The 26,734-nt window shown below is 41.1% G+C and overlaps 1 protein-coding gene across 1 annotated transcript in view; it reads left to right on the forward strand.

Annotated features, from left to right (window-relative positions):
- The first annotated feature begins 201 nt into the window (after positions 1 to 201).
- Positions 202 to 26,734, forward strand: part of nup50 (nucleoporin 50) — a 61,838-nt gene continuing 35,305 nt past the window's right edge. The window contains exons 1-3 of the mRNA XM_080191682.1: positions 202 to 375; positions 13,626 to 13,704; positions 20,931 to 21,014. Of these exons, the coding sequence (XP_080047808.1) occupies positions 13,636 to 13,704; positions 20,931 to 21,014 (153 nt within the window). The 5' untranslated portion in view covers positions 202 to 375; positions 13,626 to 13,635. The remainder of the gene's footprint in view (positions 376 to 13,625; positions 13,705 to 20,930; positions 21,015 to 26,734) is intronic.

Raw genomic sequence — 26,734 nt, forward strand, 5'->3', positions numbered from 1 at the left:
GGTAGCTTTTATTTGAGGTTTTTTGTTTAAATTGCAGGTGCGGTGGTTTGCACAGTTGATCATTTCCCTTGCTCACCCATCAGCAGTGTTCTCAGGAGGATGCTAGAGAGACAGCAGCAGCAACAGCACTAATGTCCTGAGCCCTGCTGCGGCTGGCCCAGCGGACCGAGCATGCGCACGACGCGGCCCGCCTTCCGGCACAAAATGGCGGAACTGGAGCATCGCTGAAGCTGTGAGAGGGGAACTGAGGGAAGGAGCGTGGAGCAGTATTCACGGCTTCAACAGGGGCGGGGGTTCATAAAATCAACAATATCACCTTACCAGGGAGGGCTGAGCGCCTGACTTATCGATAAAGACGGAATCAGCGTGCCGCAGGTGAGCAGAGCTTTTTCCTGTCTTACCCTGTGCTCGCGGCGAGAATTCTCAGATTCAAATGAAAACCGTTTGTGTGCGCCGCTCCGATGTAATATTCCTGAAACGGGGCGGAGATATCGGTCGAAATACACTTATTTTAGGGACGGGAGCAGGTTTGTATTTGATATCTGATCGTTTTACGGATGTAGATGTTGCCCGGGAGGAGTAATGTTTAAAATAAAAAGGGCCAACAGCATTTCAGTGAGGCCTGGGCTCTGAGGAACTGATCGGCTGCACGCCTCTGATTTATTTTCCCTCCCTCTCTCCTCCCCAGCGTTTGGCTCCCTCCCAGGAATGTAAAACGGAGTAAACCGCTGAATGGTGTGAAACCATCGCGCTGACAGTATTTCCTAACCAGCTGGGTGCTGCCTTTCCGTAAAACGCACATTCATCTTATGGCACGTCCAGCAAACATGCTGCTCCTGGGCCCGCCCCCAATGCGGGCCGGCGGCTCCGGGACGCTTTCTGATGGGTCAGCCCCCTTGTCAATCACAGCCGGCGGCTGGCACCAGGTTAGGTTGCGCACTCCGCGCTGGTCACACGCGCCAGTTCAGAGGATGGAGAGAGAGGTGTTAAGTTTATTTATTAATGTCACAAGTAGGCTTACATTAATACTGCAGTGAAGATACTGTGAAAGTCCCATGGTTGCCCCACTCGGGCGCCTGTTTGGATACATCGAGGAAAAATTTAGCATGGTCAATGCACCTAACCAGCACGTTTTTTCGGACTATGAAACCATAGAAACCCTCAAGTGCAGAAAGAAGCCATTCGGCCCATCGAGTGTGCACCGACCACAATCCCACGCAGGCCCCATTCCCATATATTACCAACTAATCCCTCTAACCTACTCAACCCGGGAAGCTAAGGGGCAATTTAGCATAGCCAGTTAACCTAACCCGCACACCTTTGGACTATGGGAGGATACCGGAGCACCTGAAGAAAACCCACACAGACAAGGGCGAAATGTGCAAACTCCACACAGATGGTGACCCAAGCTGGTAATTGAACCTGGGTACCTGGTGCTGAGGCAGTAGTGCTAACCACTGGGCCATTGTGCTGCCCCTGTTCCCTGGGATGCGCTGTCACAGCCAAGAAAGACCATCATTATTAATTGTTTTTAATTAAGAGAGGCTTTATATCTTTTTAAAAATGTTGTCTAGGTTAAAATTCATCATGCTGGTAAAGGAAACGATTTTCTGTGTCAAGGTATACTCTAGTAAAGTAACCAGATTAACAGTCTGGAGTGGTTGGAGGGGAGGAAGTATGCTGCAGTGAAGTAACCAGGTTAGCAGTATGGAGTGGTTGGAAGAGGGAAAGTTCATTACCAATCCCCCAACTGCCACACAATGTGTACCATGGTAAGTTTAGATAAAACCATAGGAACTTCCAACGACTCTTTACTAATGCATCATAGAGTTTATAGATTAGAGTATGCAAAGCATGAAGTTTGCAAGTTTGGTCTTGGATCTGTGGTGAATTCGCAATATCAGAGCAGTATCCTGAAAACAGTGTGGCAACGTTGTAGAGATGATGCGAGTTCCATGCTGTGCACTTGTCCTAGGTTATTTGTTCTTGTTCCCATTTCCATGCATAATTTAAATGCCTGTGAAGTGGCTTGATTAGTTATTTCGGTGGGGGGAGGGGGCAATATTTCAGTCTGTTTCATTCTTTAATGAGATTTCAGCATCCCAGTGTTTCTAGGGTGGGAGTTGCAGGGTTTTGACCCTGCAATAATGAAGGAACAATGGCATGGATCGAAGTCAGGATGCTGTGTAACTTGTGGCAGTGAGCGGAAGAACAGGACAACTTTCAGGTGGGATTCCATTCATCCATTGCCCTTGCTCTTCTAGGTACTAGAGGTGCTGTAGAAGGAGGTTTGGTGAATTCCTGCAGTGCATCTTGTCCATTGTACACATTGCTGTCACTGAGACAGAATTGTAGTGAGTAAGTGTTTAAGTTGGTAGATGGCGTGCTAATCAAGGAGGCTGGTTTTTCATGCATAGTGCAGAGCTTTTTGAGTATTGTTGGAGCCATACTTACGCAGACAACTGGAGAGTGTTCCATCACACTCCTGACTTGTCTTGTAGATAGTGGAAAGGCTTTAGGGAGTCCGGAGGTGTGTTACTATCTGCAGAATTCCCATCTGCTCACCTGTTTTTACCACTGCAGTATTTTTATGGCTGGTCCAGTTCAGTTTCTGATCAGTGGTAGCCCTCAAGGTGTTAGAGGGGCATTCAGTGATAGGAATGCCTTTGAATGTCAAGGGGAGATAGTTAGATTCTCTCTTGTTGAAGGTGGTCATTTCTCACACTTGTGGGGTATAAATGTTATGTGCAATTTATCAGCCAAGCCTGAATGCTGGCCAGGTTTTGCTGCTTGCGGACACAAACTCGTTCAGTGTCTCACCGAAAATACTGCACACTGTACAATCATGAGGAAACGACTGAAGATAGTTAGGCTGAGGAAATTATGCTGTTGAATTCCTGCAGACAGGTCCTGGAACTGAGTTAGTTGGTGCCAAGAATCATGGCGATCTTTCTGTTAAGTATGAATCTACCCAGTGGCGAGTTTCCTCCTGGATTCCATTGTCTTCAGTTTTGCTAGGGCTCCTTGATGCCACACTTGATCAGATGCTGTATTGTTGTCAAAGGCAGCCACTCTCTCATCTCTTGGCTGTAACACAGTCTGGAGTTGAGTGACAGTAATTGATTGGATTCCTCCCTTTTCTGGGTAATACGTGTATGGACAATTTTTCACATTGTCAGGTAGATGCCAATGTTGTAGCTGACAATAATGGTGTTTTTCTGAAACTGATCACGGGCTTGTGTGCAACATTGGAGAGGCTCAAAACATTTGTTTTCCCTCCTGCAACTGGTGGCACAATGGTTAGCATTGCTGCCTCATAGCCAGAAATCTGGGTTCAATTCTGGCCTTAGGGGTTTGCACGTTCTCCTTGTGTGGGTTTCCTCTGGGTGCTTTGGTTTCCTCCTACAGTCCAAAGATGCATAAATTAAGTGGATTAACCATTAAAATATGCAGGATGGTAAGTCTCACAACACCAGGTTAAATTTCAACAGGTTTATTTGGTAGCAAATGCCATTAGCTTTCGGGGTGAGACTTCTTACTGTGTTTACCCAGTCCAATGCCGGCATCTCAAAATATGCAGGATTACAGGGATAGGGCAGATCTGTGATCCTGGGTAAGATGTTGTTTTGGAGAGTTGATGCACACTGGCTGGGCTGAATGTCCTCTTTATAAGGATTCTGTGGGATTCTATTCTATGGACTGCTTGTTTCATGTATTGTGGGATACAGTAGCAACACCATGGTCAACTGCTTTGTTGAGCAGTATAGCTTACTCTTTTTTGCAGTGTGAGCCACTCCAGTTCAACATCGACCATAACTCTGGGTGTTCAAGTAGTCATTGAAGCTGAAACACGTTGCATGTCTTTGACCTATTTCCACTTTGCTTACAAGATGGGCTTGTTTGAGTCCCAGACTAGTGCTGCATTATCCAATTTGGGATATACCAAGACCTTGTATGTAGCAGCATTGATTCTGTTATATTGCAACTGTTTAGATTTCTCCTTACAAATCCAATAACTTCGCTTGCATTATTTACAGCACGTAGCTTATGAGCTGCAATATCATTTATAGGAGACACCTGCTTGATGGATGTAAGGTTTACTCCTATCAAGCTGAATGTGTGGAGATCCTGGTTGCGCGGTGTGGTATTTTGATCAATTGAATGTAATTTTCCATCAACGGGACCATTCTCTCAATATAACCAAGTCATTCTGTAGTTCTTGGTCTCCCTGCCAACAAATGGGTTGGTACAGCAGGCAATCAGCTGGAAAGGGAATCTTTCCCAGTACCAGAGGTCAGACTATCCCCAGTGTAATCTATGTACAGCAGGAACATCGGAGGACCAAGGGCATTCCCTGACTGAATTTGACTTTTCCTCCATCAGCATCAACATGTTGATGACTCTTATTTAACCAAGGTTCTATCCAGTGTTTGAGTTTCCTTTTTATCCCATAACGTTACTTTTAGGTGAGATTCTGACTTGGAGGCTTCAGTCATAATCCCACAGATGGTAGGTTCACACCCTGGCTCCTCAGCCAAGCACATACACCAAATGTCTGAACCTGCAGTTCCATTTGTACTGAGCAGGATAACTATTGCAACATCACTTTTTATCATCTGTAGGGTAAGACCAGTTAGTTGGTCTTAGCTAGGGTAAAAGGTTCTGAGTCCTTAGGAATTCCTTAAATGGACTAGTTTAGGATTAGCATGGTTTTCATTCTTTGATTCCTGCTGGAACTGTGTTCAGTGAAGGAAAGAATTGCAGTCAGTTTGCTGTTTGAATTCTTGTGGTTCATGTGTAGAATGCGTCTATTCATGTCATTTTAATTTGGGATTTTTAATGCATGAACAGGAATGGCATGTTTTTGTTGCAACGATTGTAGTTAAGGTTTTGTAAGAGGTATCCAAATGGCTCTCTATTTGGAAATATAACAAAAGCCATGTTGCTTGAGTCAGTTTTCCCCCTTAAAATTTGCATTTTCATGGCTTACCTTTTAAACTGAGGGAAGGTATATAGGAATGTTTGCCAGATGCTCAGTATGAGCACTATTGCCTTTCTTAATGTATATTAGTGATGTTAAACCTGAGAGTACTGCACACAATTTTCAACGTCTTGGAAGTATTGTGAGCAGGGAGAAGGGTAGTGATAGACTTCAAGAGTACATAAACTGGTGGAATGGGTGGATTGGTGGTAGATGAAATCGATTGCAGAGAAATATGAAGTGATACACCTTTGTGGGAAGAATACAAAGAGACAATATAAAATAAAAGTTCTAAAGAGGGTGCGGGAGCAAAGGTTATTCCCAGTATTCTGGCCAATCTATTAAGTAGGATAGGAGGGAGGGCGAGGGATCAAGTTTAGGAAGTTGTGATAGATTAACAAAGAAGGCGAGAGCAAGATCTGATAAAGTAAATGATTAGCGTGTGACAGGAATGGACAAAGTGTACAAACATAAGTGTGCACCAGCAGATGAGGCTGGAGATTACAAATGTAGTAACAGGTCAACTAGACCCCCGCCCCCTGAGTACATCTATCATTTGTAACAAAACAGATGAATTATCAGCGCAAATAAAAATAAATATATATGAACTGAAAGCCATTAGAGACATAATGCAACATTACCAAGACAAGGACTTGAATGTTTAAGGGTGCATATGGTTTAAGGAGAAAACTAGGAAAAGATGTGTGTAGTCCTGTTAATTAAGGATGACATTTGTACCATGAAGAGACATGACCATAGTTCTGAGATGAGGATGTAGAATCAGCTTGGATAGATATGAGAAATAGTAAAGATAAGAAGTCACTTGGAGTTGAGAGAGTTGGCTTATGAGGAGAGACTGAGTAGACTGAAACTATACTCATTGAAATTTAGAAGAATGAGGAGGGGGAACAGAAATGGGGAGGTTGTTTCCACTAGCGGGTGAAACCAGAACCAGGGGGCATAACCTCAAAATAAGGGGGAGCAGATTTAGGACTGAGTTGAGGAGGAACTTCTTCATCCAAAGAGTTGTGAATCTGTGGAATTCCCTGCCGTTGAGGCTACCTTGTTGAATGCTTTCAAGGCAAGGATAGACAGGCTTATTAACAGTTATGATGAACGGGTAGGTAAGTGGAGCTGAGCCCATGAAAAGATCAGCCATGATCTTATTGAATGCTCCTAGTTTTTATGATTTATAGGCCTCACAGTGTAAGATGGGGTGTACAGGAATAAATGATGCAAGTTTGTGGGAAAGGTGCAGTGATAATCATAGGTGATTTCAATCTAGATTACTAATCTAATTTGTCCAAAGGTAGCCTGGAAAATTAGTTCTCAAGTGTTTTCCAGAGTTTCTTAGAGCAGCAGGTTCCAGAGCTGACCAAGGTGCAGGCTATACTAAATCAGGTAATGTGTAATGAGACCCTATAAATTAATGACCTCATATTGAAGGTGTACCTATGTAGCAGTGATCATAATATGTTTGTGGATCTAAAGCTAGTGTTTTAAACTAAATAAGGGCAGTTATGAGAGCATGAAGACCAAGTTGGTTAAAGTGAACTTGAAAGTTTGGTAAGGGATAGATCAGTAGCAATGCGGTGATAGACATTTTTTAAACAGATATTTCAGTTTACTCAGTAAAGTTAATTGCAGGGAGAGACTCTGGAGAAGGAAGTTAAATTGAAAGAAGCCTATAGTACCACAAGGTGACTGGTCAGAAGATTGGATAGATGATAACAGCGAAGAGTGACTAAAAGGTTAATAAGAAAGGGGAAATTTTGAGTAGGAGAGAATGCTATCTAGAAATATAAAACCAGATAGCAAGAGTTTCTACTGGTATTTACTTTTTTTCTTAATGTGAACGTTGGTCCTCTAGAGAGTAGAATGAGGAATTAATAATGGAAAATAAAGAAATGGCAGGTGAACGGAATGGATATTTTGCATCCATTGTAGACAAAGCAAATAACACCCCGTCAAAGGTTAATTATGAGGTGAAAGGGAGAGAGTGACTTGTATCTTTCCCTGTTAATTGTAACAGAAAATTATTTAAACAAAAAGCTGACAAATCCTGAGTTCCTAATGGACTTTGTCCAAGAGTCTTAAAAGAAGTGGCTGCAGAAATAATGATGCATTGGTTTTAATTTTCCTAACTTCCCTAGATTCTGGAAAGGTAACATCAGATTGAAAAATAGTGAATTCAACTCCTGTGTTCAAGAAAGGAAGGAATCTATTTTTAACAAGGATAGAGCAAATGGGCATGTAGAAAATCTGTGTAATCAGGCAGACAGTCGATGTGATTTTGTCAATGGGAAATCGTAACTAATTATTTGTTACTTCCTCAAAAACCTCCAATCCGTATCAAAGAGAACCTCTGGATGTGCTGTACTTAAATTTTTAAAAAGCATTTGACAAGGTGCCACATCAAAGGTTACTGAGCATAATCAGAGCTCCTGGTGTAGAAGGTAACATACTAGCATGGATAGAGGATTGGTTAGCTAAATATGGTTTTCAGATTGGTAAGATGTAACAAGTGCTGAAGGGATCAGTGCTGAGGCCTCAACTGATTACAATTTATATCAATAACTTGATGAAGGAACTGAATATGTGGTTAAATTTGCTGAGGGGGGAGGGTGGAAATAGGTGTGAAATTAAGTTCTGAGTCTGCAAAGTGATTGAGGGAGGTTGAAGTGAGTGAGTGAAAATGTGAATTTGACTGCTTTGCCAGAAAGTCTAGAAAAGCAGCACAGTATTTAAACAGAGAGAGATTGTGGAACTTTGAGACACGGAGGTACAGTAAGCAACTGGAACGTTGTGTACAGTTTTTCGCACCACGCTTTCAGAGGGGTAATGGAAGCTTTCGAGAGGGTGCAGAAAAAAACAGTGTGTGTGGGTAAGGGACTTAGTGACAAAGCAGGCATTGGTTTCCTTTAAGAAGAGAAGGTTGAGAGGTGATTTGATAGTGTTCAAAATTGAGGGTTCTGGACATAGTATTTGATTTATTTGTCACATGTATTAACATACAGTGAAAAGTATTGTTTCTTGCGTGCTATACAGACAAAGCATAATGTTCATACAGAAGGAAACGAGAGTGCAGAATGTAGTGTTATAGTCATAGCTAAGGAGTAGAGAAAGATCAGCTTAATGCAAGGTAAGCCCATTCAAAAGTCTGACAGCAGCAAGGAAGAAGCTGTTCTTGAGTCAGTTGGTATATGACGTCAGACGTTTGTAAGTTTTTGCCAATGAAAGAAGGTGGAAGAGAGAATGTCTGAGGTGCGTGGAGTCCTTAATTATGTTGGCTGCTTTGCCAAGGCAACGGGAAGTGTAGACAGAGTCAGTGGATGGGAGGCTGGTTTGCGTGATGGATTTGGGCCACATTCATAACCTTGTGTAGTTTCTTGCAGTCCTGGGCAGAGCAGGAGCCATACCAAGCTGTGATATAACAGGAAAGAATGTTTCCTTTGGTGCATCTGTAAAAGTTGGTGAAAGTCGTAGCTGAAGTGCCAAATTTCCTTAGTCTTCTGAGAAAGTAGAGGCATTGGTGGGCTTTCTTAACTATAATGTCAGCATGGGGGAATCAGGACAAGGTTGTTGACTTCTCTATAAACAGGAGCTAATTTGGTGAACAGCTGCAGCAACAATAATCTCTCCCTCAACATCAGCAAAACGAAGGAGATTGTCATCTAGATGATTGGACATCTAAAAACTTGAAGCTCTCGACCCTTTCTACTTCGTCCCCATTGATGTGGACAGGAGCATGTTCTCCAGTACGCTTCCTGAAGTCAATGACAATCTCGTTTGTTTCGTTGATGTTGAGGGACAGATTATTGTTGCAGCACCAGTTCACCAGATTAGCTAGACGAGAGCAGATAGAAATTGTTCCTTTTGATAGTGGTGTTGAGAATCAGAGGGTACAAATTTGAGGTGATTGAAAAAAAGGCAACATGAGGGGAAAAAATAGAGCATTCATTGATTAGGATCTGCAGTGCACTGCCTGAGAGGGTGGTGGTGGAAGTAGATTCAGTTGAAGTTTTCAGAAGGAAACTGAATGAGTATTTGAAAATGATATAACAATAAAGGTTACAGAGAAAGGATGGATGAATGATACTAGCTGTATAGTTCTTGCAGAGAGAAGGCATAGATTTGATGGACTGAATGGTCACCTTTTGTGCTGCAGCTACTCTGATTCTCGGATGTAAATTTTGTTCTAACCTTGACAATAGACGGAAGAAGCAAAGAGAATGACAAATAGATTAAACAACATTAAGGCCTCCTGTCTTGAATGTCTGCCTGACATCGTAAATACATTCATGCAGTATGTTTAGCAAATTGATTAATGTTGAGGGGGTTAGATAGCTAGCATGAATGTGAAAGCTTTGTTTCTGTTTATAGAGGAGTCAACAACCAGGGGAAGTTAGATTTTGAAGAATTTGGGGATTTGGAGCCCAGTGCTTGGAAGAGTTCATCGGATATAAAAAGTACTAGAGGTACATGGTGAAGGACCAAGAGCTGGAAAGTGAGATTAGATTGGATTAGGTCTTCTCAGCTGTCATAGATACAATGAACTGGATTGATTATCTTCCATAGAGTTTTGTTTTATTATTTCACTTAGTATTGAACATAAGTTTAAATTGAATGCTTCTCAAACTTCTTTTCTCTGGGTAGCATTTGTGATGCAGCTTTGGGTAAGTAGTTAAGATGAAACAAATTTAAGCTGTCGATTCAGACGCATTTTAATTAAAACAAATATGATGCACGTCGAGCAATGGTTTGTAAGGCAGCACTATTGAAGGTAGTAGATGGTGTCAGGCTACATGCAAGCAAAGCTAGTGCTTTACCAGCAGTTCCTGGTTCTGATTAATTTATTGTTGAAAAGCACGTAGTGTCATTATTTGTGGTTTCTAAACAAAATGTGCAGAGATCTCTTACCTGAATTTGTGCAAATTATTTTTTGGAGTTCCTCTAGTACAGAAGGAGGCCATTCTGCCCATCGAGCCTGTACTACTCACCGCAGTCCCACCGGGGCCATATTCCTGTAACCCCACACATTTACCCTGCTAATCCCCTGACACTAGGGTGAATTTAGCATGGCCAGTCAATCTAATCTACAGATCTTTGAACTGTGGGTGGAAACTGGAACTTCCAGAGGAAACCCATGCAGACACGGGGAAAGTGCAAACTCCACACAGATAGTGACCAAGGCCGGAATTGAACCTAGTCCCTGGCGCCATGCCACCTTGAATTATTGCAGAAAAATGTGTCCGGGGAGAAAATGCTTATCAAATGATTATGAGGCAACAATCTAAGGGTGTGAGTGATGTCATAAATTGCAAGAGCAAAGCTTGAGTGATTATAAAGTTATGTGAACTCAAAATTTAACCAATACCAACCATTGATAACTTATTGCTTATGATCCCCCTCCAAACTGGTGCAAGGGACCAATTCCCACATAAATGATAAGCATTTGGGCAACTTCCATTGTGTATTTTCCTGGGCAGTCTCTGGGCAGAAGATGAGAACTTCATTGATGGAGTTGGAACCCTACTTGAGAGGAGGTAATTAACAGAATGAAGTTTATTTAATTCTTATAGTTCTTTATTTCTGATTCAAACGTATGTGAAGGCCCACCTGGAATATGGGGAATTAAACAAGGTAAGTGATATTATTTCTTCTTTTGTCCTTTAGATTGGGTCCTCCACATTATTAGTTCATTTTCTTGTAACTTGTGTGGGATTTATAACTTCCTGACTCAAATATGGTCGGTCTTTTTCAAATATGGTGCGTCTTTTTCTAATATGGAGTTTGCAGTAAGTAATTTCTCATTAGGTCAAATTACGTGTGGAATACAGATACTATTTGTGCTTCCACAGTAGTCCTTTTGGGGGAATTGTTTGGCACAATGTTTAGATTACTTTGCATTTGGGATCAGAATTAAAATCCAAACAACATTGGGGGGGATGAAGATCTCTTGTAAGCATCATATGTCAAATCTCTTTGGACAGTCTTGTCTTTTGGTAATGTTTCTCCTTTTCACACAAGTGTTCAAGAATGATGCCAGTTATCCTTAAGTACCTTGTTCAGGTGAAACACCAATAGTACTTGTTTTTTATATAGCATCTTCAAAGTAATTTTCCAAAGTATTTTATTGAACAAAATTTGAAGTTGAGCCAATAATGGACACAAAGGAGAGGAAAGAGACATGGCGAGGTGCAAAGGGAATTCTGGAGCTCAAGACGAGTTGGAAAGATTAATGTCAATGATGCTCAGTGGAGGAGATCTGGTATTTTGGAAGGTTGTGGGACTGTTGGTGAGACTGTGGTAGGATTTAAGAACAAAGCATGGGAATTTTGAAATCAAGGTATTGCTCAGCTGGTACAAAAGGTCATGAATGTAGCCCAATCCATCTTGCAACCAGCCTCCCACCATTGACTTTGTCTACCTTTCCTGCTTCCTTAGCAAAGCAGCCTGCATAATTAAGGACCCCAAGCATCCCAGACATGCTCTCTTCCACCACCTTCCGTCAAGAAAAATGATACAAATGTCTGAAGTCACGTCCCAACTGACTCAAGAACAGCCTCTTTCCTGCTGCTGTCAGACTTTTGAATGGACCTATTGTGCATTAAGTTGATTTTTTTTACACCCTAGCTATGACTGTAACACTACATTCTGCACTCTCTTGTTTCCTTTTCTATGAACAGTATGCTTTTTCTATATAGCCCGCAAGAAACAATATTTTTCACAGTATGCTAATACATGTGACAAGTCAAATAACTGTTGACAAATCTAAGTTACTGAACATAGTGTGATGGGTGAATGGAGCAAGGTGTGAGTTAAAACAAGGGCAGCACAGTTTTGAATGGACTCTCTTTGATTATTCATGTCGGAGTCTGCACCAATGGAGTGAAGACTAATTCTGCTTAAATGTTGCCTCTGTCTCACAACTTTGTTTAGTTTTAGGTTGGAGTCCCACTACGGATTTGAGTTTAGAATCATTGCTTGCATTTGTAAAATAGAACAAGTATTATACGATTCTCCTAAAATAAAACTACATGTCAAATTTGTGTGACAGCTGGAGTAAACCATGCTTTTTATCAGCAGGAGTTTAAAAATGAATTTTCCACACTGTACTGCAGAGAGCAGTAGCGTGATTCATTCCAGAAATCAGAGGGCGAGACCTATTCCCGCTGGAGAGGCCAGCAGCACAGCTGGCCAGCCCACCTTGATTTCCCACTCCAGGCAGGGATGGGGAACAACAAGTGAGCCCAGAGAATTCTGTCCTGGGCCTGCTAATTATATTTAAATTACATTAAAATCACTGAATATATAATAGCTCTGTGCCAATTTCCGGCGCAGAGCTGGCCACCAGAAATCCAGTGCTGGAAAACGCTCGGAGATCCAGATGGCCAGTAGGATCATGTGCTCTGGCTGACGCTAGAAGCTTCTTGCCCACTAAAAAAGCAGCGCAGCAGGATGGGAGAATCACCCTGCTATCTTGAGGATGCTCAGTCAATTTGTCAGTTTGTCTGCTTGCAAATGTAAAAAATTTGTTGGCGTGACTAGAAGAACAGTATGTTCTGCCAGTGTCCTGGTCAACATTTCTACACCAACCAACATCACTAAACTGACTGTCTGTCTAATCATTTCTTACTTGTCTTGTATGGGATCTTGCTATTTGCAAATTTGCTGCTGTTTTCTTACATAAGCAACTGTAGTTCAAAAGTAATATATTTGTTACGTAGTATTTTCATGCACAGGAGGCAGTCCTCCTTCCCCTATTCCTCCCTTTTCCTGATGTCCTGATACACTTGCCTGTCTTGCTGCTTTTAACCTGTGACACATTCCATCAATGGACCCAGGCTTGATTCCTGATTTAGGTCACTGTCTGTGCGGAGTCTGCACGTTCTTCCCATGGCTGTGTGTGTTTCCTCAGGGTGCTTCAGTTTTCTTCCAAAGTGTGGAAGACGTGCTGATTAGGTGCATTGGCCATGCTAAATTCTTCTTCAGTGTACCTGAACAGGCACCGAAATGTGACAACTGGGGGTTTTCTCAGTAACTTCATTGCAGTGTTAATGTAAACCTAACTGTGACACTAATAAACTTTTAAAAATTTAACTGCTGTGCCATCCTCAATGAAAACTTTTCTTGGTTATTTCAGTTGTGGGATGATTATTGATCAGGGAATCACCCCTGTTCTTTGAATAGTGTCAGTGTAATTGTAATGCTGGTGTGAGATGGAAGACCAGGTTTCGGCTTGATGGCTCACCTGAAACACCTTGGGTGAGATGTTCCCGCTGCACTCGCCCCAAAACCAGAAAATCTTGTCCTAAGTTAATGGACCTTTGCATGGTTTTCCCCTCCACTCGCTACGATTCCCATGGCAGGCGGGATGGGAAAATGCCACCCTTTTTTTTTCCTATCGGTGTAGTACTTCCTCAGAACTGCATTAAAGGGATAGTAGATAATGTGCATGAACTTTGCAACCTTCTGACATCAAATCAAAGCGAATTTCTATTAAAGTTACAGTTTGGAAATTATATTTCAATTGACCAAATTTTAGACTCTTTTTTTGTTCTTGACATTCAAAGCATAACATAATATAGTTTTGTTTATTTTGATTTTAATGCAATCATAACAATTCTGCTAATTGTTTCAGTAACAACATAATGGCAAAGAGGACTGCAGACAAGGAACTAACTGACCGGAATTGGGATCAGGAAGAAGAATCTGAAGAGGTACGTACAGAATTTGAGTCAGAGGTGAATGCTGTCAAATTACCATGTTGAAGTGCAAGAGTTTGATAGAACGGTGGTAGTTGATATAGACTTGGGGGTAAACAACAGTTATCTGTACTATATCATGTTACATGGCAAGGGATGGGAAAAGTTTGAGTTTGAAATTTATTTATTAGTGTCACAAGTAGGCTTACATTAACATGTAATGAAATTACTGTGAAAATCCCTTATTTGCCACACTCCACCGCCTCTTCAGGAACACAGGGAGAATTTTATATGGCAACTGCACCTAACCAGTTTTTCAGACTGTGGGAGGAAACAGGAGCACCCAATGGAAACCCACACAAACACGAGGAGGACATGCAATAAGAACATAAGAAATAGGAGCAGGAGCAGGCCATCTAGCCCTTTGAGCCTGCCCCGCCATTCAATAAGATCATGGCTGATCTGTCGTGGCTCAGTTCCACTTTCCCGCCCTCTCCCCATAACCCTTAATCCCTTTGCCTATCAAAAACCTATCAACCCGCGTCTTAAATATATTTAACGAGGCAGCCCCCACCACTTCAACGGGCAGAGAATTCCAGAGATTCACCACCCTTTGAGTGAAGAAGTTCCTCCTCAACTCCGTTCTAAACCGCCCCCCCTTTATCTTGCGGCTGTGCCCTCTAGTCCTACTGTCCTCTCTGAGCAGGAAGAGCCTCTCCACCTCTATCCTATCCATCCCATTCATCATCTTATACGTCTCAATGAGATCTCCCCTCATTCTTCTAAACTCTAACGAGTGCAAGCCTAGTTTATTCAGCCTCTCCTCAGTTCAACCCCCTCAACTCCGGTATCAGCCTAGTAAACCTCCCCTGCACTCCCTCCAAGGCCAAAATATCCTTGCGTAAGTACGGCGACCAAAACTGCACACAGTACTCCAGCTGCGGCCTCACCAGTTCCCTGTACAGTTGCAGCAAGACCTCCTACTTTTATATTCAATCCCCCTTGCTATGAAGGCCAGCATCCCATTAGCCTTCCTGACCACCTGCAGGCTGGGTTTTTGCGACTCATGCACAAGGACCCCGAGGTCCCTCTGCACCGTTGCATGCTGCAGTTTTCCGCCATGTCCTTCCTACCATTATTCCTACCAAAGTGGACAACTTCACACTTGCCAACATTAAATTCCATTTGCCATTTCCTGGCCCATTGGCCCAGCCTACCTACATCCTTCTGCAGACTTTCCACACCCTCCGCACAATTTGCCGTTCCACCAATCTTGGTGTCATCAGCAAATTTTGACACCATACACTCGGTTCCCTCCTCCAGATCATCTATATAAATGGTAAATAGCTGAGGCCCCAGCACCGACCCCTGGGGCATTCCACTAGTCACCAACCGCCAATCCGAATAGCACCCATTGACACCCACTCTCTGCCTCCTATTTGACAGCCAATCCCCTATCCACGCTAACACCCGACCCCCAACTCCATGCCCCCTAACCTTCTGTAATAACCTCTTGTGCGGCACCTTATCAAACGCCTTCTGAAAATCAAGAAACACCACATCTACCGGCTCTCCTCTATCCACCGCCCTAGACACATCCTCATAGAACTCCAATAAATTTGTCAGACACGACTTCCCCTTAACGAAACCGTGCTGCGCCTGCTCTATCAAACAATTCTCCTCAAGATGCCTCGCTATTTTCTCCTTGATCACAGATTCTAACATTTTACCTACAACAGACGTTAAACTAACCAGCCTATAATTCCCTGCCTTTTGCCTGCCACCCTTCTTAAACAACGGTGTAACGTTACCATTTTCCAATCTTCTGGCACTTCCCCGGAATCCAGCGATGTTTGGAAAATAATCATCAAGGCATCCCCTATCACCTCCGCCATTTCTTTCAGAACCCTTGGATGCATTCCATCCGGTCCTGGGGACTTGTCCACAATCAGTCCCTCCAGTCTGTCGAGCACTGCCTCTCTAGTAACAATAATGTCATTCAGGCCCTCCACTCCTACCATCTTTTCATCGCTAACACCCGGCAAACTATTCACGTCCTCCTCTGTGAAGACTGAAACAAAAAAGTTATTCAAGGCCTCAGCCATTTCCCCATCCCCTACCACTGAGTCCCCCCTCTCATCCTCTAAGGGTCCAACGTTCACCCTAGTCAGCCTCTTCCTTTTTATATATTTATAAAAACTCTTACTATCCTTTTTTATATTAAGCGCTAGCCCAGCTTCATGGTTTATCCTACCCTTCTTTATCAACTTCTTCGTCATACTTTGTTGATACTTAAACTTCTCCCAATCCTCTTCTCGCCCACTACTCTTAGCTACTCTAAACACATCCGCTTTTAATTTAATACTTTCCTTTACCTCCTTCGTTATCCACGGCTGATTATCTCTCCTCCTACGATCCTTTTTAACCATCGGAATAAATTTCTGCTGAGCACCAAGAAAGATCTCCTTAAAGATCCTCCACTGTTCCTCAGCAGACCTACCTTCCAATGCGCTTCCCCCAATCAACATTCGCCAATTCCTCTCTCATCCTATTGTACTCCCCTCTGTTCAAACAAAGGACACAGGTCCGGGAACCCACTTTCTCCTCTCTGCACAGACAGTGATCCAAGCCAGGATTTGAACCTGGATCCCTGGCACTCATGAGGCAGCAGTGCTACTCACTGTGCCAACATGGAGATGTGCTGTTGTGGAGGGAGAGGTTGAATGGAACTGAGTCCACATGCCAAATTTGGTCCTGTGTTGATGACTCGTAAAGAGTGAAGCAACATTCCAATATGTTTATGGCACTCGTAGATCTGCTGATTGTGGAGTGAAGTCTATCCAATTTGGTTTAGGGAAAACATTAGCTGAGTGTATTAGAACTTCTTAATTCTGCAGTGAACACAATGCGTTTTCACACTGCGTACTCTAATGCTGCAACAGATCTGTCCTTTATCGCTTTAGTGGTGTGTCAGATGAATCTTTTATTTCCTCAAAAGCAGTTAAAAACCTATTCACTGGAGTGCTGCAAGTACCTCATGAAATCTAAAAATGAGCATAGCACAGATTGAATGAAATGGTACTGTTGTGTGTCTAAGTGGCGGGAGATATCACAAAAATGTCAGTGCTCGAACAGAAGGTTCCATCTGTGTGTAATGGGGATTAAGTCAGTTGAACTTCGGTGACATTGAGAGTTTACAACTGTTTTTACACTTTTGTCATGATTTGTTAGTCTTAGATGGTCAGGTTTCCTGTAACACATCTGCATACCATAAGTTGAAATGTTAATACTGCAAGTTGACTATATCTGTAATGAGAAAACAGATGTTCTAATTTTGAAGCTTCAAACAGCCAATGTAGAACATAGAACACTAGAGCACAAACAGGCCCTTCGGCCCACAAGTTGCGCTGATCATATCCCTACCTACCAGGCTTATCTATAACCCTCAATCCCATTAAATCCCATGCACTCATCCAGAAGTCTCTTAAAAGACCCCAGCAAGTTCGCCTCCAGCACCACCAACAGCAGCCGATTCCACTCATTCACCACTCTGAGTGGAAAACTTACCCCTGACATGTCCTCTATTCCTACTCCCCAGCACCTTAAACTTGTGTCCTCTCGTAGTGACCATTTCAGCCCTGGGAAATAGTCTCTGAGAATCCACCCTATTCATACCTCTCAACATCTTATAAACCTCTATCAGGTCACCTCTCGTCCTTTTTCTCTCCAGGGAGAAAAGACGTAGCTCCCTCAACCTATCCTCGTAAGGCATGCCACCCAATCCAGGCAACATCCTTGTAAATCTCCTCTGCACCCTTTCAATAGCCTCCACATCCTCCTTGTAGTGAGGCGACCAGAACTTCGCACAGTACTCCAAGTGGGGTCTGACGAGGGTGTTATAAAGTTGCAGCATTATCTCCCGACTCCTAAATTCAATCCCTCGATTAATGAAGGCTAGTACACCATATGCCTTCTTGACCACATCCTCCACCTGCAAGGCTGATTTAAGAATCCAAGAGATTTAAGAGTCGTAGTTATTCTGTTTCCTATTCTTAAATTGCACATAGACAAGCTAAGAACATTGCAGCTTCCTTATGCAGTGTTTCCAGTCCGACGTAAGCTTGCAATTAGGTCGTTATTTCATCGAGCCTGATAGAACAGAGGTAGATTAAAATTTATATTTGTGACTCAATAATATTCTTCATAAATATCAGAGAAAGAGTATAAAGGTCCCAAAACCACTGAGAAATTACTGAGCTGGGGTGGGTGTCGGGGGGTGGGTGGTGTCTGAGACACCTCTCTCAGGCTTTCAGATGTGGGCAAATTGTCTCCTTTGTCTAAACATCCGAGCAATTATTGCATACTCAGTGCATCGGAACTTCTGAATGGTCCTGTGGAGCATCACGAGGGGGGTACCTCCCAAAGTAAGACAATCTGAATTCAGAGGTTTGGAGCCAATGGGCCAGGAGTGACAGTCAGCGTTGATTGCCACTCCATGTGCCAGGCCAGACAAGATTTAGGCAGTGCTTCTCTGGGTTCAGCATCCAAGTTTAAAAGAATTGGAGCGAAGGAGAACATGTCCCCTTTCTATGTTATTTATGTACAGGGTGAGGTGATGTGGGAGTCAGATATTAAGGGATGCATCGTGGGTTGGTGGGGAGAGAGAAGTGTCTAGAAAAGCCATGTTTTGGGCAGACTGGGGGATTCTGGTTTTTGGGGTTGGAATGATGCATTATACTTCCTGAATGTGGAGTTGTGTTTTATAGTGTAACCACAGCTTCCCTGATGAGGGTATTAGAAAATTGAAACCATTTAAATGAGAATCTGTATGTGCTACCTTTTTATAATTGTTGTGAATCAGTGGTTAGTTAGTATGTTTGTTCGTAAATCCAGTTCAAGTATAAAAATTGTGTGTTTCTGCAGTTGTATAATTTCTATACATCTGTGCATGTTACTAATACCGTTTGGAACTCAGTTCCTGAAAAAATGGTGGAAGCAGAAGTTATTGAGGCAGAAGTGGATAGATTTTTGGTAAGCAAAGAGGTGATAGGTTATGAGGGGTAGGCAGAATGCTGATTTGAGGTGCAATCTGATCAGTCATGATATTAAATGGCAGAGCAGGTTCAAGGATCTGAATGGCCTACTCCTGATCATTATTAAAGGTAATGCTCGCTTGAAGCCACCCCCATTACCCTTTGTTCATCCAATCCCATCAATGTTTCCAAATCCTATCAATTGTGTTTTATCTATGTATCATTTCATTCTCCCAGCCATATTTCAAAAGGAAATTCCACAAAGCCAATCATAGTAACTGACCAAAAAAAAACAGATTAATGCCAATCAGGCCATTCCCAGCAGAGTATCCAGACTTTAGCCAGGTACAGCAAAGCTCCAAATGCACATGCAGTTTCATCAGTAGCAAGAAGAAATAATCCAAAAACAAACACCTACAAGCAACCCATGGTCCCTTTTAGATGTTGGGGGAGGAACTCTGATGCTGAACTCTCTTTGTTTTGTTTATGTTGTGTTCCATTTTCTGTTCTTGTCTGGCTGTGTTATGGCAAAAAGGTGTCGTGTGGCCCAATTTAACCCCCCTTGTGAGTGGGATTGTATGGCCTCACTCGTCCTGAAACCATAAAATCCTGCCCAATATCAATGGACTTTCCTGTTGTCTACTCTTCGTCCAGTCCAATTCCCACTGCAGGCGAGACAGTAAAATTCCAGCCAGTGTCTTTCATGAGTTCAGTACTTCAGTCAGCGAAGAACTTGAAATGTGATCTGTTACAATGCAGCAAGATCCTACAAACAGCCATGTGATAATGACATCTGTTATGATAATTTGAGTAAAAGGACAGAGACAAGAAATTGGTTAAAGGAAACAAAGCAGTGATTCACTGTATTTCGAATGGAGAAAGTTATACAGTGGGGTTTCCCAGGGTTGTTACTAGGACCACTAATTTACGTGATAATTTAAATTTTTCCATGCACATCTAAATCTTAAGTTTACAGATAACACAAAACCTGGAAGCATTATGGACAGTGAAAGATTTCAAGAGGCCATCAACATGATGGTAGGAAATGCAATACTGTAGTAGAGGAAATTTTAATGCAGAGCATTTTGGTAGGATGGATGAGGAGAGACAATGTAAACTGAATGGTACAGTGCTAAAGGGTGTGCAGGAACAAGGAAACTTGGGTGTACATGTGCACAAATTGTTGAAGGTGGCAGGGCAGGTTGATGAAGTAATGCAAAAGCACATGGGATTCTGGGCTTTATCAAGTGAGGAAAAGAATGCAGAATCAAGGAAGTTATGATTAACCCTTGTCAAACACTCTCAACTGGAAGTTTTTAATTTCTTGGGATGCCAGCATTTGTTGCCCAACCCCAGTTGTCACTGAAAAGGTACAGGTGAACTGCTGTCTTGAGCCACTCATGTAGCTACACGTACAGTTTTTAGGAAACGAGTTCCAGGCTTTTGATGTTGCTGCAGGGAAGGAATAGCCATATAGTTCCAAGTCAGGATGCTGTGTGGTTTGGAGGGAGACATGCAGGGAGTGGTGTTCCCTTTTACCTCCTGTCCTTGGAGATAGGGGTCACAAGTTTGGACATGCTATCCAAGGAAGTTTGGTGAGTTGTTGTGGTGCAACTGGCGTGTACTGCAAGTGGTGGAGCGTATAAATGTTTAAGGTGATGGATGGGGATGCCGATTGAGTGGACTACTTTGTCCTGGGTGATTCTTAAGTGTTGAAATTGCACTCTTCCAATTGGAGAATATTTCATTCGACCAAGTATAAGGGACTTCGAATAGAGAAGTTTGAGAGGAGATTTAACAGGTACTCAAAATCATGAGTAGATAGAATTAAACTGTTCTCTTTAGTAGAAAGATAAAGAACCAAAGGCACTTTTGAAGTTTATTGACTGCTATTATGGAAATGCAGTGGCCAATTAGAATGTAGCAATGTCCAACAATGGTAAATGAGGTGAATTCCCAGCTTTGGCATTGTTGTTTTCAGAAGATATGTTAGCAGAAGCACACAGAGAAATCCCTATTCTTTGCCCATGGGATCTAATATCCTCCTGAACTACTGGAACACACAACCTCCATATTCCAGATGAGAATGTAGCTGAACCACACAGATATTTTATTGCATCTTAAAAACTTAACCTTTTTAGTCTGGATAACCGGGTGTGAAATTGTTGGTTGCCATCTTTATGATGGATGTATTTTTTTGCTTTCTAGGCAGGAACCTTCTCGGTTGCAAGTGAAGATGTGTTGAAAAACAGAGCTATCAAAAAGGCAAAACGTAGAAACATCCTCACTGAGGTATGTCTTTTTTTTAATGTATTATCAATCCCAGATGTTTATTTAATGTCATTGAAATACTCCAAGCTAAACTCAATTTTTCTCTGAATCCTGGTAAGAGAAAATGTTTAAATAACAATTAACTATTAGATTATTTTTCAGTCTATTTTATTAGATAACTATCTGAAACATAATTGTAGAAAAGAGGAATTGTTATATCTACAATTAGCTTCAATTTTTACACTAGACTATAAGATTTTGTATTAATTTAACTTGAGGTTTATATTTTTGACACTATTGTAAATTCTGCTCATCGTAAAGAAATATTTGCTCATTTGTCTGTTAGTTATAGCATTTTTGCGCAAAATAATTTGAATCTTTAATGACCTATTCTGCCCAGAAATGTTTGACCCTTAATTCATTGGCTTTATTTAGGCACTGAACTGCTAGAAGTATGTTAGGAACTGGAGTGGCTCAGTGAATCTTGTTGGCTACAAAAGAACCCATTCACTGATGTAGACAAGACAGTGTATCAGTGCTGCCGGACCAGGGCGGGTTAGTGGCAGATATGGCATCCAGCTGTGAGACGGTCCATCAAATCCAAAAAAAATGGTTGATATGACGGTGATCAACCAGCATTTTCATTGCCTCACGTAACATGGGAGAAACTAAAACAAGAACTAACTTGAGTTAACAAGACATCATACGATTTTGTTATGAAGTTCACAGAGGAGCCTGTAAGGATAATCTAGTACTTTTCACAGTTGTTTTGCATTGCAATTCAAGAGATTGCCAAAAAAAAGTGCCCAAGACTGTCTTTGGATTGTTCCTAATCTGGGTTGCCTAACTGACTAAACAGCAGTCAGAGATAGCAGGGCCTCAAAGACTCCTTTCTGCCTTATGCTGTAGAAGTGGGTCATGTCCTGCTGATGAGAAGAAATATTGAGAATTTTGGAGCAACCCCATATTGTAGATTTCTGCCCGTTCCAATTTTCCATGACCTTTGTCTCCCTTTTGAATTACCCAGTGTTCATTGTAAGGAAAGTATGACACTTAGTCACAAAATATATTGTGTATTTGAGAGTTCAATAGTAACATGAAATCAAAGGATTTGGATGTCAAATAGCAAGAGAATGGTAGTGTTAGAAGGCCAAAGTTTGGTTAATAACAAACATTTTTAAGATTTTAACTACAGGATGTGTTTGCCAGCCATTGAAAAGTCGATGAAGTGTTTCTTTTATCAGTCACTGGCAGAACAGAAAATTAGTTGCGCAAAACAGTAGATGGCAATTATTGAATAGTTTTGTTTTAAAACACATGGATATATCTTCACCAGGGTTTAATTTTTTTTATAGAACTAAGTGTTTCAAATGTTCAATAAATGTCATTTTTAATATAAACATGAAATTGTAGCTGCCTTAGGAAAATATTAATATCTCACATTAATACCTGTGCAACTTAATCCATCCCTTGTAATTGTCTTGGGAGGTTTTCACAAGTAACATCAAAGTGTCTCAACGCTTGCTGTGCAGTTTGGGATGCTTTATGACACATTTATAACCTGGTAGGAAGTAGCAGGTATTTTGTCTAAAAGGTATTGAAATTTGAACTGATTAAATGCTGAAAGATGCCACTAATATCTGTAATGTTTCAAAGCATACTGACTGAGTTGTAATGTAGTATTTTGATAGAATTGCTGTTGCAAGGAAAACCTCTGGCATGCAACAGTCTAACTTTTTGTAGGTCACAGATGTAGCAATTTAACCCAGATAATTTCAGATGCCTCTAGTATTTTTGAATTTAGTTCTAATTCTTTGCACAACAGTTGCTCTTGTGCATTAACTGTCTCTGATATGCTGTATTAACTGCTGCTGCCTTGTGGCAACTGCCATTTCTGCAGACTTGATGTTCCTGAATTCCACATGTAAAACAATTTCAATTCCCCTAAGGCTTTTCCGGTTTACTTTTGATGGTTCATTGTTTCACCATTTTTGTTTTAATGTTCAGCATGTTCCTCATCTGCAAGTCCAGTATTACTGTTTGATCAATTTTAGTTTGTGTGCTATTTTGCACATCCTTATTTGGTTTAGACTAGTAAGCCTTAAATTTCCCATATACATAGATTGCACTTTTCTCAAGCTGGGTCTGCTGAATAATCTGTAACTGCAAGATGGTCAATAGTATGCTTACAATCTTAAGTTTGTTGTGATGTGCAAACCACATTGTTTCTGCAGTGCTCAAGATGAGCTTCATTTGATCTTTGGATCCTTCAATGTCTTGGTTATACACTTGTGGTTTTTTTTAAATGTTAGTTTTTGAAATGTTTTTAAATTATCTGTTCCCCCTCAAAACACAAACATGGCATTTTTTCCAAGTGCAATTGTTTTGTAGAAATTCTCCATGCCAGTAAAAATGTAGCTGTTTCATTCGCAATCTGCTACTAACTATCAAACATATACAGATACACAGGATCCCAGTTAAACATGGTCCTTACCCCTCTGTTCAAGCACCCTCACGCAATCCAAGTTCATTGTGACGTGCAAGCCACAGTTTCTACTCTGCATTGCTTTGTTAGGTCCTGTTATTGCCAGCATCATTCAAAATCACAAGGGTGAAGCTTCATTGCACAATTGGAGGTGCTTCCTTTCTTTGAGACATTAAAGTGAGGCCCATCTACCTTACCAGGAGGGTGTAAAGTATGCATGATATTTGCAGATCAACAGAGGAAATCAAAGTAGTGCCCTTGCAACCATTTATACCTCAATATAAATATATTATCTGTCCATTTATCTCTTCTTTCTGAGACCTTGCTGTTTATAATTTGTTTGCCTACATCACACTTAAAATGGGTCATGAGCTGCAAAATACTTTGGGATGTCCTGAGGCTGAGAGAGGTACTACGTATAAACAAGTTCTTTCCTTTGTGTATTGATAGCACAGTTTTTCTTAAATCAGTGGGACACCTTGAAATGGGAGGACAGCCTCTACAAAATGTAAATAGCAAGTCCAGTGCCGTGGTACGCGTATTCAATTTATATGCATCAGAAAATGTAAAAAGTACTGTGCAGGTATGCCTACCATGATTGATCTTTGAACTTCAATTGCTACATTCCAGAATGTTAACAACAGTACAGTACTGAATGAGTGCAATTTGATTTGTATTTTAGAGGCAGCAAGACACAAATCAAATGCTGTATTAACACTACTTAATTTGACAAAATCTATGATAATACAAGTAGCACCATCAAGATTTGATTTTGGTGATTGAAAGTGAGCAGTGGTTTACTTTAATGACAAGCAACAGCATCCAGGCACAAACCCTCACTTTGTTTTCCATTGTCTCAGTATTAGCTAGTTTCATTTAAGATCATAGTGCAAATCTAGCAATGTTATGCTGAAGCCTATTTTTCAGTGCACCCTTATTAGGTTGCCTGTTTACAGTTTTTAAAATCATAATGTCTTCTCCTGAGCTCACTCTGGTTTCTAGCAGTTCTACCTTTCTCTGACTCACCACAGAGGTGAAACTATAGTTGTTGTCTTAACGAAGGTATCCCAAATTAAGATAAGGTCCCATCTGCTCTGTTATGTTGGTGTGAAGTATCCCACGGCGCTATTTTGAAGCAGAGCAGGTGCTAAGATTTATATCTCAAATGTCGGCCAGCCTGCAATGCCCATATCCCACAAATGATTTTTTTTTTAAATTAAGGCAGTAATCTGTCTTAAGCTAAGAACAAGGTGGTATTCTGCAGTTGAACTGTCTAAATGATACTGATATGTTTAAAGGAATTGGGTACCCTCCTCTAACAACTATGGCTGCACTTCTCCTGCTGATGGAGTGTGCTGGAGGGACGTCTGACAAGTTTTACCCGGGCAGTTTCAACTATGTGAGTCCATAATGTCATAATAAAAAAATGACAAGGAACATACAGATGCAAGAAATTTTACATCACTAATTGAACTCCTGTGACATTCATTGCCTTTAAGTTGGAAGATGTATTGCCACTTTTGTGTCCTTAAAAATTTAAAGAAGCTGTCAGTGTTATTGCTGTCTGCTTCACTTTCTTACGCCAATCCTGTTGTTCAGAGCTGCATGGGTGACTGTTGTCCCACAATCTTGAAAAGACTAAAGTAATTAAGAAACTGGAAATAATGCAAGATTTACCAAACGTGAATGAGTAGATTATTTAAAAGTGGAAATAATTCATGAAATTTTATAGTGACATTAAGAAATGATCAGTTATATAGTTTAAGATTTAAAATTCAGTCTTCATTAAGCTAATCACAACTCATTAATTTATGCAATGAATATTTATGAATTAAAATTTTTATGTAGCTATACATGTATCTGAAATTGCTCAGTCAGGATTACTGGAATGTTTATGCCATTGTTAGTGTAACTGAATAATTCAAATGCTTTTAAAATTAATTTATTGTGGGGTTTACACTGATGCTTTAAAGATTGAGCTTCACAACTGTCGATTCTGTGGGACAATAAACAAACAGCCTTTATTATACCAATTAGTTTATCTCCAAGTTGAAAAAAGTGACCATCTGCCTAGTCTTATGTTGGTGATTCTCTCTGGTTTGTCTGCTTGTTTGTCCTTAACACTTTGCATCTATTTGTTTTTCTTTAACTTTCCTGTTGACTGGTCAAAGAAAAATCAGGTTGCATTTAGGGTGAGATTGTGTTAGGAACATGACGCACACTTTGCTTTCTAGCCACTTCCTTGCCCTTACTTCCCTTTTTCCTTTCTACTATCCATTTCCATTTTCTCTTGCCTGTTTTAACATTGCCTAGTCCTTTTGAAAGTCTAAGTCAACTGTCATATTCTCCTTTGCTCCAGTGTCACTTGCATTAGCCTTAAAAACCACTTCCATTTATACATTGCCTTTACTATAGTCCAAAACCCTTAAAAAGAACCAAAATTGGACAATATTTGTCAATGAACTAAATGAAAATCTGACAGGTGAGAGAGAACAGGAAACAACAGACCTGCTAACCTTACATCAGTAGTATGAAAAATATTACAATCTTTTTTAAAGGATGTGATAATGGACACTTGGATAGTCATGACCTGATTCGGCATAGTCAGCATAGATTTATGACTGGCAAATCATGCTTGCCAAACTTTTTGGAGTTTTCTGTGGATGTCACCTAACAAAATTTATAAAGGAGAGTTGATGGACTTATAAATGTGGATTTTGATAAACTCCCTCACAGGAGGTTGATTAGCAAAATAAAAGCACAGGGGCACATGAGATAGGAGGCAATATTCTGTATGGATAAAGAATTGGCTAACAGGCAAAAAATAAGAGCAGGAATAAACAGGTCATTCTCGTGTTGCTATACATATATATAATGATTTTGGATCTGGGGGTCAAATGTCATTTCCGAGTTCGCAGATGATACAAAGCTAGGTGGGAATGTGTTAAAATACTTTACAAGAGGATTTGGGCACTTAGTCCCTGAGCAAGATCATGGCAGAATATAATGTGGAAAAATGTGAAGTCGTCCACTTCGGTAGAAGGAATAGGTGTGCAGAGTAGTTCCTAAAATGGTAATAAATTAGAAAGTGTAGATATACAAAGGGACTTGGATGTCCTTGTCTATGTCATGGAAGATCAACATGCAGGTACAGCAACCTTATAGGAAGGCTACTGGAATAATAATAGTCTTTATCCTAAGAGGATTTGAGTTAATAAGTAGTGAACTCTGGATCATTTATATAAAAGCTTGGTGA

Source organism: Carcharhinus amblyrhynchos, chromosome 6, assembly GCF_965287045.1.
Source record: "Carcharhinus amblyrhynchos chromosome 6, sCarAmb.v2.hapA, whole genome shotgun sequence".
NCBI classification, from domain to species: Eukaryota; Metazoa; Chordata; class Chondrichthyes; order Carcharhiniformes; family Carcharhinidae; genus Carcharhinus; species Carcharhinus amblyrhynchos.